The sequence below is a fragment of the Ctenopharyngodon idella genome, chromosome 23, assembly GCF_019924925.1.
Source record: "Ctenopharyngodon idella isolate HZGC_01 chromosome 23, HZGC01, whole genome shotgun sequence".
NCBI lineage: Eukaryota > Metazoa > Chordata > Actinopteri > Cypriniformes > Xenocyprididae > Ctenopharyngodon > Ctenopharyngodon idella.
Genome location: NC_067242.1, coordinates 15,986,779 through 15,998,838, shown reverse-complemented (window position 1 = coordinate 15,998,838; position 12,060 = coordinate 15,986,779). Strand labels below are relative to the sequence as shown.

Here is a 12,060-nt window from a genome sequence, read left to right as displayed (position 1 = left end):
AATATCTTAACTGACCCCAAACTTTTGGACGGTAGCATAACAGATTATCGAGGCTAGTCTCATGGCACCTACTTGGTGAATTTCTTGGTTTTGAATCTGTCCGTCCATTTCACCTGAATCAACTCTTCAGAAGGGAGAACCATTCCACTGTCAGACTAGTTGTCCAAAAGTAAAATAAAAAGTCAGTTCCAAAAACTTTACCTGCGTGACATGCAACTATATTTTAAAACACTTACATCAGGGATTTCTTGGTGTAGATCCTCAAAAGTGTTGATGGCTTTGATCTTCTCAGAGTTGATGTAGCTAAAATATACAAAAATTAAAATAAAATTAAACAATTCAAATTAAAATAAATATTAGTCAAAGTGTATATTTTGAGTTGTACATATTCAGTTGATATTTTCAAATATGTAGACATTCATACCTTAAAGTTCCCAGCGTTTTCTGGCTCATGTCTTTCTGGTCGAGGTGCGCCATGACGGTATTTCCTTCTCCAGAAATAAAAGTGTTTAATGGAATATAATCCTTTCCATCCTGTTTAAGAAAAAGTATGCAAGAATTTTTTTTTCAGTTCATACCAGCCAAATGTCCCCAAGGAAAATGTCTTAATAAACACACAATAATTATGTCCCACCTGTTGGACGCAAGTCTGCAGGAGGTCTCCCAGTATCTCCACTAGAGCAGTGAAAGAAGGTCTGTTCTCAGGGTTCTTTTCCCAGCATGCCCACATGATGCTATAACTGTCAGACAAATCACCCCAGCTCATTATCGTCAATGTATTGGTATTGGGTCATGCTTTATACAGTGTATTCATGTGTGAGAACTCACATCTCCGGGGTGCTGTACTCAGGAGGACACATCCGAGTCCCTTCCTTCAGTCTGTGACAAAACTCCTCATCAATGTTCAGCCCTGGGTATGGAGACGCTCCTATAGATCACAAACACTGTTATATGTGACTGTTCACAGATCAGAGAGAGATGTGGGCATGTTTAATGCAGTCAAAGTTTTAAAGTCGTCATGGAAAGGAAGTTATGATAGTCTTTTCTTCCCTGTTGTGACATATATCCGAGTGAAACAGTGTCATGATAAATCGGATCCTCCCTCGAAATCAGGTTTCTACCAGTTAATGATTAAACTAAGTACATACGAACGATATTACCGGTAATTTAAAATATGTATAGCTTGTATAACTGAATGTATAGCTATGTATAATTGAAATATTTGGATATTTAACACTTAATTTTACACGTAATTACATTAAAGATGATTGTGAATACATGTAGGGTAAGTGCAAATCCGTGTATAAACTAAACTAAGCTATCAGGCTAATTGGGTATCTGTATGCTAAGCTAGTACAAAAGCTAACTAATACAGACATTAATGGTCATTATAAGGTAGTTCAAACAGCATTTATTATAACATGATTTTGTAGGAATTGTGATCAGGCACTAAAGAGAGTACCTATTAAAAGCAATTTGGCCCAATGGGATCGCTTGGGGTCCTAACAGAGACCTGGGGCCAAAGCCACTGGAAGACAAGCCTGCAACCTTTAGCCAAAAAGGTGTAACAGCTAATGCTAACTGGCAGTATGGGTGATAGGCATTGGCAGGGAGGAGCTTTGAATGGCGATACGATAGGCTGAGAGGTGTCACGTGATTAAGTTAGCCGTTACGCTTTCTCCAATGGTAAGAAGTACAGGCCCTCTTATCTCCCTATAATAATAGAGTACCTCAGGGATGACGTGTTTTTGTAGGCAAAACCCGGAAGCGAGTTAGCATTTTAGGACTTCTGGTTCCATCGCCCTAAAGTCAATGGGTTTTTTGAATGGGTTTTTGCTAAATCGTCTGAAATAAGGTCTGTGGTTAACAAAGCCTCTAAATATTTTCACGTTTTGATCTATGACATAAAACACACCAGTTATAACCCGCTTGTGATTTTTTAAACCTTTATTTTGTCTTAAAAACGGCGGTTGCTAACAAATTGCTAAAAGGGACTACTTCCTTTGGTGGGGACTTTAGACGTCATCATGACAAATGGGACATTTGGACAGCATTTCTCATGAAAAAGTGGAAGAGTATTTATACACAGCGCAGATTATAATCAGCGAGCATGTTTTTAAATAAAGTTGTTTTTTAAATAAAGTTTGAGGAAGCTTGGTGGTGGTGACGTTGATCCGCGACCATGGTGTGGTGTAGTCCGTTTATAGCCTACTGTTTGCTTTTTATATCTGATGACTTTATTTAGGCTTTAAAATGTGTAAATGTTGTGTTAACTTGTAAAGATTATCTTGATAGACAAAACGTGTAAGTGACATAACCCTTTGTTAAACACAGAGCTTATTTTTGCGATTTTCCAAAAGTCTATGGGAAAAATGCATAGGCTTTCGATCGAGGGAACCCGTGCGCCGCTAACTTCCAGGTTGGCCTACAAAAACACGTCATCTCTGAGGTACTCCATACGATCTCTGCTGGGGCCTCATTTATAAAGGGTACGTACACACAGATTTGATCTTAGAGTGTGTGTACGCTTAAATCAACGGCAACGCTCATATTTATAAAAACGGTCTTTGACGTGGAAAAGTGCTTAGTCAGGGTCTGAGCAGACATACGCACTTTTCCTTGTCAGATTACTGCAGGTTTTTGGAAATCTAAGCTATTCTTGCAGCTCGCCATTCTAAAGTAAAGGATTTGGACGATGACTGGTGATCTTTTATATGTAAATTACATTATTAGGTGTCGTTTACAACACGGGGAACTAGAACCATTCAGCTGCGCGCAAGTTCAAGATCATTTGCGATTTATAGATTTCACATCTGAAAGAGAGGCGTATGCTCGTTTTCTGTGTGTACGTTCATTCTATGAATCACAGGTACACAAATCTGAGAAATGATCGTAAGATCAAATTTAGGACGGTTTCTGTGCAACATTTTATAAATGAGGCCCCTGATTTCGATGGGGGACCTGATTTGTCACAACGGTTTCTAGAAATGAGAAAAAAATAAAGGGCGGGACTTGTTTTTGTCCATCGGGAATTGATTGGATCGTTTGATCATTGTGGTTGGCTATTGCTGTGATGTCATGTGAGTGACAGGTAGTCGCTGCAAGTGGGAGTGGAAGTTATTTTGATTAAAGATTACAAGGGAACATGATTTTTATTTTTTATAAATGATGTGCACAGATAAATCATTTATAATAAAAAATACAATTGTCAATTTAGATTTTATTCAGTGTTATTTTAGTTTTATTAATATTTTGAACTAACTTTTTTTTTATTAAATATTATTATTATTTAGGTTTAATTTATTTCTATTTCAGTTTTAGTTTTAATGACTTTTAGTATTTATTTCCAGTTAATAATTTTAGTTAAACTTATTTTAGTTTATTGCCATTTTTTTTCAACTAATATTTATATTTTATTTTATTTCAGCTTTATTTCATTTAACAGAAATGTTTTTAATAGTTTTAGTTAGTTAACAATAATAACCCTGATTTCATAGTGACTTTAATAACTTTGTTTAAAAGTTTCACTTTCAAACGAGTTTTCCTCACTTTCATTCGCTTGCTATGACCTCACTGACCTGCTGGAGAGACAAAGGTCAATTGTTCTATTGTGCCATATTTCAAAGGGGTTGTGCTACGAAAAAATCAAGGGTGACGTGCTAAACGCTGGACTGATGTATGGAAAGAGTATTGACATTACCAAGTGAGAAGATCTCCCAGAGCAGAACTCCGTATGACCACACGTCACTCTGAGTGGTGAAGACTTTGTCAAAGATCGATTCAGGGGCCATCCACTTCAGTGGTAACCGTGCCTTTATGGCAAAACACATTCATTACACACATTTGACCCTTGTCTTTATGTTGTTGACCATTAACATTGATTTATCGATGGCAGTACACTCACATCTCCTTTGCGCACATAGTCTGGGTCTTTGTATACGTCTCGGGCCAAGCCAAAATCACAGATCTTCACCACATTGTTATTGGACAACAGGATGTTTCTGGCAGCAAGGTCACGATGAATGCACTAAAAACATGAAAAACCTTTGTGATTCAACCATGTTCATATTCACACTCACATACCCTCATGCTAACAGGAGGAAACTTTACCTTGCGAGAGGCGAGAAACTCCATACCTCTGGCTACCTGAAAGCTGTAAGAAATCAGGTCTTCAAGCAGCAGAGGATTGATGGATTCAGGAAGAGAAGCTGGACAAGACAAACAGTAAAACTTTAGTCTCTTTTTAATGAACTATCAAAATTAGATATATTTTAAGGAAAAAAATGGAGAAAGAGCTCACTTAAAAATGAAAAATCTGTAAATATTTACTCTTCTTTCTTCCACAGAACACAAAAGGGGAATTTTTGAAAAACATTGTGAAGAATATTTCTGATACATGGAAGAAAGAATGTCATACAGGTTTGGAATAATATGATAATGAGTATGCTACTGTCAAAGGTTTGGGGTCTTTAAAAATGTTTTATTGTTTTTGAAAGAAGTCTCTTATGCTCACCAAGACTTCATTTATTTGATTAATACTACAATAAAAACAGCAATATTGAAAATTATTATTACAATTTAAAGTAACTGTTTTCTGTTTTATTATATTTTAAAAAGTAATTTATTCCAAAGCTGAATTTTCATCATCATTACTCCAGTCTTCAGTCACATGATCCTGCAGAAATCATTCTAATATGCTGATTTGCTGCTCAAGAAACATTTCCAACTATTATCAGTGTTGAAAACAGTTGTGCTGATTAATGTTTTTGTGGATACTTTTTTTTAGGGATTTTTTTGATGAATAGAAAATTCAACATAACATTTTTAAATAGATGTCTTGCACTGCCACATTTGCATCCAAATTTTTGAATGATAGTGTATGACAGAATGATGACAGAATTTTCTTTTTTTTTTTTTTTTTTTTGGTGTACTACCCCTTTAATGTCTTTTTGCATCTGGTTTACACTGGTTAACTGGTTCAAAAGTTCCTCCATGTTCAAAAATGGTAGGGATGTAGGCAAATTCCATATAAATGACTCCAAACTTGATTGGTAAGACTGTGATTCCCATTTCATTACAATGGCAGGTCATTTGCCAATTTAGCAGACATTACAAACATTCCTTGTCAGATATTTAAGGAATATTCATGCATGACTGACAGATTGTGATAACTGGCTCACACAATGAAATAATGTTTAGAAGTTGTGAAGAGTTTGACAGTTTCACTGAGAATCAGCTCTTCTAATTCAAATCTGATGTGAACAAGAAACTAATTGTTCAGAGATCTGAACCTAATTATTGTGAGAAAATTTTTTTTTTTAGAAAAACTGTAAATGACACCATGCATGTGATGTAACCTCACCACTGTCCTCCTCTGAGATCTCTGCTCTCTCCTCACTAAACCCTGAACTGGCGTTGCTCTGGCTGCTGGACACACTGGCCAGTCGTCCTTTACATCCCTCCTTCATGCTTTCCTCCTCTTCTCTGTTCACCTGACACACACAACACAATAAATGAGCAGCCATTCAGTTAGTTCACACATCTAGTGAATAATGCACATATCATTATGAGTCACATACAAGGACTGCATATGTATCACATACTTTATCACCAGTTCGTCTGATTTTGGATCAGCACTCTATGACTTTTGCATAAACACACTGCTCTTTGTATGAAGCTTAGAGGCCATTCAAGGAGAGAAGCAGATTTAGAGATGGTCACACAGAGGGAAGTATGACTCTATTGTCTTGGTAAACACTGCTCTGTTCTTTTCAAAAGGAAATAAGAGAAGACTATAAACTTGACAGCAGACATATTTATAGGTCTCTAAACCTCACAATACCACAAGCCAACAATTTCTATGTTACTAAAATGCTGTGACATTTAGATCTTCTGAGTGACATTCTCCAAAACAAACATAAAATTTTATTTTAGACATGAGGTTGATGACTGAAGAAAATTTAAAGAAGTTGCTGGCTAGATTAACAGTTGAAGTGTTATGACGGAGATAGATAGATAGATAGATAGATAGATAGATAGATAGATAGATAGATAGATAGATAGATAGATAAATAGATATAGATATAGATAGATAGATAGATAGATAGATGATAGACAGACTAACCCTATTTAACAGAAACACCTCTCGTTTGCTCTTAAGGTATGCAGACAGGTTGCCAAACTTGCAGTATTCAACTATGACCATCAGAGGCCCTAAAAACAACAAGAAGACAAAAGTAATACATACAAACAACAACACTTTTCCATCTCTGCATTATGAATATATACTATATATATATATATATATATATATATCCTGGGCAAATGATTAATCGCGATTAATCACATCCCAAATAAAAGTTTGTGTTTACATAATATATGTGTGTGTGCTGTGTATACTTGCTGTGTATTATGTATATATAAATACACACACATGCATGTATATATTTAAGAAAAATGTGTTATATTTATATATAAAATATTTATATTTATATATAATATAAATTGTATAAATATATGTATAGTATATACATGCAAATATTTCTTAAATATATACATGTATGTGTGTGTATTTAAATATACAAATTATTTATACACAGCACACACACACATATATTATGTAAACACACACTTTTATTTTGGATGCGATTAATCGCGATTGATCATTTCCCCAGCATTAATATATATTATATATTATATATATATAGGATTTTTAATGTTTTTGAAATAAGTATCTTATGCTCAGCAAGGCTGCATTTATTTGATTAAAAATACAGTAAAACAGTAATATTGTAAAATATTATTACAATGTAAAAGAACTGTTTTGTATTTTAATATATTTTAAAATGTAATTTTGTCAATTTAATGATGCTGAATTTTCAGCACCATTACTCCAGTCTTTAGTGTCACATTTGTTTGTTTTTTTTTCTTTGTTTTTGTTTTTTTTGTGGAAATTGCAATACATTTTTTTCAGGAATCTCTGATGAACAGAAAGAAATAGAAATCATTTATTTGAAATACTTATATTTTGTAACATTATAAATGTCTCTACTGTCACTTTTGTTCAATTTAATGCACCCTTGCTGAATAAAAGTATTAATTTCTTAAAAATAAAAAAATTCTTACTGACCCCAATCTTTTGAACAGTAGTGCATATGCAAACATATCTTGAAGTTTTTTTTTTCTTCTTCTTGTAACTAGAGGTTAGTTTCATAACTGGCATCAAGCAAAACCAAACTTTGAGGGTTTTTGTTTACAGAAAACATGCACACCTCCTGCTTTGGTGCATGCACCGAGAAGATTGACCACATTGAGGTGATGACCAATATGATTAAGGATCTTCAGTTCTGTCATCAGAGCCTTGTGTTCACTGGGCGTAGCGCCATCTGCAGGGACAGCACAGTCATAACTCCTGACTCTAAGTGATGTATAAAAAACTTTACATCAGAAGTCTTTGACCCTGCTACTGGAGACCCACTGTCCTGCAGAGTTTAGTTCCAAACCCATTCAAACACACCTGAAGCTGATAATCAAGGTCTTCAGGATGTTTAAAAATACACAGGCAGATGTGCTGAAGTAGGTTGGAAATAAACTTGGCAGGACAGTGAGTTCCCAGGAGTAGGATTGAAGACCCTTACATAATAATTAGGTAGCATATTATGTATTGGCTTACATAATATGCTACCTGTTTTTTATCATAATGTTTAAGCAGCTGTTTTAATGTTTATGAATATACCTTTAAGCATTTTGACGGCCACTGTGGTGCAGCTGGCTGAATTGCAAATGCCGAAAGCTGAGGCTTGCATTACTCGCCCGAATGCCCCTCGCCCCAGGGGCTTTTCTGGAAAACAGGACAATAAACCACATATCAATATACTGCATAACAGCATCAATATAACTTATAAAGCACAATTTACCCAGTTTAAGGCGGTCACGTGGAAACTCCCACTGGGCGGGGTCATACTGTAACCTGTCACACTGCTCAAGCAGAGGCTCCTCCCCAGGGTGCAGGATGATTGGCAGGTACTCTGCTTTGCCATCATTGGAGCTTGGCTGAGAATGACCCACATAATATAGATATATATTACATGGTACAGTAATATAAGTATAGTTTTTTGGCCTTCATACTTTTTGACCTGCTCTCACCTGTTTGAGTTTCCGAATCAGCAGTGTGAGAAGCAGCCAGAAGAGAGTGGCCACAACGCACGTACATGCTAGAGTCGGGATCTCCAGAGAAAGGAATTCAGATGAACCTATAGGTTACATCAATAAGTGTTGTCAGAGAATGTCTTCAAAGAGAAAAAAGAGAGGGATCAAGACTGGGACATGACCTGGATCGGATTCGTCCCCATGAGCATGACAACTCCCTATAGGTCATGAGTAATGCATTAACCTCTATAGAAAGAGCTAAACAAATGAACCTACATAGAAATAGGTAAACAGTTTAAGGGTTGAAAAGCCAAGGCCATCTGTGGGAAATGAAAATGGGAGACAGTTTCCTTCCTGACCTATCGGAAGAGAACAGCGTGAACGTCTCCTCTCAGCACTGAGTTTAGAAGCATCCGACAGGAGTAAATAAGGGAGTGCGAGAAAAGAAAAAAAAAAGATGGGAGAGAAAGAAACAGAAAACAGACTCTTATGCTCACCAAGGCTGCATTTATTTTTGTTTAAAAATGTATTTTTGTTTTGTGTGATATTGTGAAATATTGTTACAATTTAAAATAACTGTCTTCTATTTGAATATATTTTAATATGTGATTTATTCCTGTGATGGCAAACCTGAATTTTCAGCATCATTACTCCAGTCTTCAGTGTCACATGATCCTTCAGAAATCATTCTAATATGCTGATTTAGTGTCAAGAAACATTTACTTACACTGTAAAAAAGAATTGTTAGTTTAACTTAAAAAAATAAGTTACCTTGTTGCCTTAAAATTTTGAGTTCATTGAAATTAAAAATTGGTTTAATCAACAGAAACTCAAAATATTATGTTATCTGAACCACAATAATTATTTAAGTTGATTTGACAAAAGAAAAAATGTTGTGATAACAAATCATGAAAATAATTTTTTACAGTGTATGTTTACAATGTCTGTATGTTTTTATTGTTGTAAACGTGACACTTTTTTTTTTCAAGATTCTTGGATGGATAAAAAGTTCAAAAGTATTAAATTGTACAAAAGTACAAAAGAATTAAATTGAATTTTTTGTTACAATTAATGTACACTGTAAAAAAGAATTGTTGGTTTAACTTAAAAAAGTAAGTTACCAGGTTGCCTTAAAGTTTGGAGTTCATTGAAATTAAAAATTTGAGTTAATACAATGAAGGCGATTGGTTTAATCAACAGAAACTCAAAATATAATGTTATCTGAACCACATTAATTATTGAAGTTGAAGTCTTTACTGTCACATTTGATCAATTAAATGTATCCGTGCTGAATAAAAGTAGGCAATTAATTTCTTTAAAAAAATCGTACTAAACCCAAACTTTTAAAAGTTTTTGTGTATATTCAGTACATGATGGTAAAAGTGATTTTCATTGCTTACAAGCTGCTAAATATTTAGCAGCATGTTAGCAACTTACATTTTTAACACATTGGCTTCAAAATTAGTTTGAGGTATGACTGTGTGTACCTTTTTTTTTAGAACAAAACTGGGGAAAAAATATCCACAGAACTTATTTTACTCATGAATTAAAAACCTGTTAGAAATTCCTAAAGCAATCCTTAGATCAAAAATGCGAATACTGATCAAAAATGCAAATAATTTACACTTGCCAAAAACAGATAAAAATACTACACATTAAAATGAGTGAATTTACTCCTGTCAAAGCAGTAGCTTACTTTGAACCCAAATGTGGGCGGAGCTCCCCACAGACCCCCTCTCATTGGTGGCCTCACAGGTATAAAGTCCCTGGTCTTCAACTGTAATTCGGTCAATATGTAAAGCCCCTTTCTCAGGAAACAGCATAATTCCTGTCAATGAAAGAAACATGTATGTAATATATTCATATACATGATTCTTAAAATAAGTACTCGAAAAGTACACTTTTTAGTCTCACCAGACACCTGCTGGAGCTTCCTTCGGTCCTTATACCATGTGATCCTGGGGTGTGGAATTCCCTGAGCGGGGCAGTGGAGAGTGACCGAGCTGCTTACATTAACACTGTGATCGCTGAGATTTCGCAGCAGAACCGGTGCCTGCAGAACTGTACAGTGTGAGACAAAGAGTGCTTGGGTCAGGGGTCATTACGCATGATGTTCCACATCCACTGAATCAGTTTAATCAAAAAAGATCAAAAACACCTCAGGGGAGACTGGCGGAAGCCACAACAGTCACATGAGGCACTTAGCATTACATCTCCACCTTATAAAGCAGCTGAGTGATTTACGGGCGACGCGGTTCGCTATTGTTACAGAAGTGTGAATAGACTGCGAGTTGTATTTCTTTCATTGCAGATTAAGTCCTGGAATGTTTGAATTGCAGCCGCTGGAGTTGTGCCATTCGGCAAAGTCCCTCTGTTGGTCTAATGACACATTCAGCATTTCATGGACTGATATTTCCGGGCTAGCTGGCCAAGAACGCTTATTATTGTACAGGCTTACGCTGTTGAGAGTTTTACAAATATAGCGTCAAATTTACGTAGATTAATAAAAGATAATTCCAGGTTATGTTACATAAAACAAAAACATATCATCCTTCACATGAAACTTGATTACATAAAATTCTAGTAAAAGAGGGGAATAATAATCTGACTTCTGCTTTAGATATTTTCCTCTGGGACACAATTGATTATTGTCTCTTTCCTCATTCTGTGACAGTGGCTGATTGGCTGATTGTTCTTTGGCCATGTGAATCAGCCTGTAAATGTGGCATAGTGGGAAGTGCTATTGTGTGCTCTTCCTCCTGACTAGATCTCATTCCCACACCAAAGAGGTTCTGCTTCACACAGCCTTGGAGAGAAGGGCTACAGGAAGCTCCAGTTCCCAAGGACCCTGTTTCGCTCCCTCTCTCTTTGTTTCTCTTTCCGCCTCTGTCTCTGAATGTGTGGGTGTCTGCAAGCACATCCTTATGTGACTCTAAGTTAGTATCTAAGAGAAGTCTGATGGAATCAGATGTTTTAAAACTATTATTTAACATAAAATTTAAATAATACAGTTCCACTTTTTTCCCACACAGCCGGTTTTTCCACACAATTTTTGGAGGACGTCACTCTCAATAGACATTATTATTATTTTTTGTTGTTGTTTTTACCAAGGCCAGTTTTGAGAATGATTTGAGAATTTGAGTATCGAAAAATATCCAGTACGCACAGCAGCTTACAATAGTGTATATATATATATATATATGGGTCATTGACGAATAAGGTTTTTAAAAGTGTAAAAAAAAAAAAACATAGTGAAGATATAATTAATTTTTAAGTTTAATTAAGTGTTAACACTGCTTTTGTCATTTTTTACAAGATGGACAAAATTTGTCACCAAAACAGTCATTCGGTTTAACTAAAATTTCGGTTTTACCGAATGACACTTTTGGTTATACTGAATGACGATATTTTTGCTAACAGGCTGATATCTAGCTAGCTAGCAAAAGGACAATCAAACATTTTATATTTAGTACAAGTTTTTAAAATATTACAACATTTTCCATGTTTTATAGTGGTTGTACCGAATGACCTGATGTTTCGGGACATGCGTGTGAAAGTGAAAACATGATTTTTTCAAATAGTTAAGAGAGAGCTAGTTACTTTGCTTCACGACCATGTGGTCCTTTGCAGGTGTCTGAATGATGTCACATCCTGTCACATTATATTGAACGCATGACTTGATCCAAAATGGTCCCTTTATATTGGTTACTCCGAATGACATCAATGAAATTTTTTTTCCGGACTTTCTTTCTCATAACGAAGCAATGACTTATTCTACACATAATTTGAATACCATTTTGCAGTATGTTGATATATGATGTTATAAAATAAAAAAACATATATTGCCAGAATAAAAAATATATACATTTAATAAATTTTAAGATATTTTATTCACAAATGAAATGGCTGTAT

At 35.2% G+C, this 12,060-nt stretch overlaps 1 protein-coding gene across 1 annotated transcript in view; it reads right to left on the bottom strand.

Annotated features, from left to right (window-relative positions):
• The window catches only part of flt1 (fms related receptor tyrosine kinase 1), a 38,595-nt gene that overhangs the window by 2,128 nt on the left and 24,407 nt on the right, over positions 1-12,060 (bottom strand). The window contains exons 14-29 of the mRNA XM_051882219.1: positions 10,063-10,209; positions 9,845-9,976; positions 8,146-8,252; positions 7,917-8,052; positions 7,736-7,840; positions 7,272-7,385; positions 6,125-6,213; positions 5,363-5,492; positions 4,111-4,208; positions 3,905-4,027; positions 3,701-3,812; positions 829-928; positions 635-740; positions 425-534; positions 237-303; positions 73-155 (exon numbers count right to left, since the gene is read on the bottom strand). Coding sequence (XP_051738179.1) covers positions 73-155; positions 237-303; positions 425-534; positions 635-740; positions 829-928; positions 3,701-3,812; positions 3,905-4,027; positions 4,111-4,208; positions 5,363-5,492; positions 6,125-6,213; positions 7,272-7,385; positions 7,736-7,840; positions 7,917-8,052; positions 8,146-8,252; positions 9,845-9,976; positions 10,063-10,209 — 1,759 coding nt within the window. The remainder of the gene's footprint in view (positions 1-72; positions 156-236; positions 304-424; positions 535-634; positions 741-828; positions 929-3,700; positions 3,813-3,904; positions 4,028-4,110; positions 4,209-5,362; positions 5,493-6,124; positions 6,214-7,271; positions 7,386-7,735; positions 7,841-7,916; positions 8,053-8,145; positions 8,253-9,844; positions 9,977-10,062; positions 10,210-12,060) is intronic.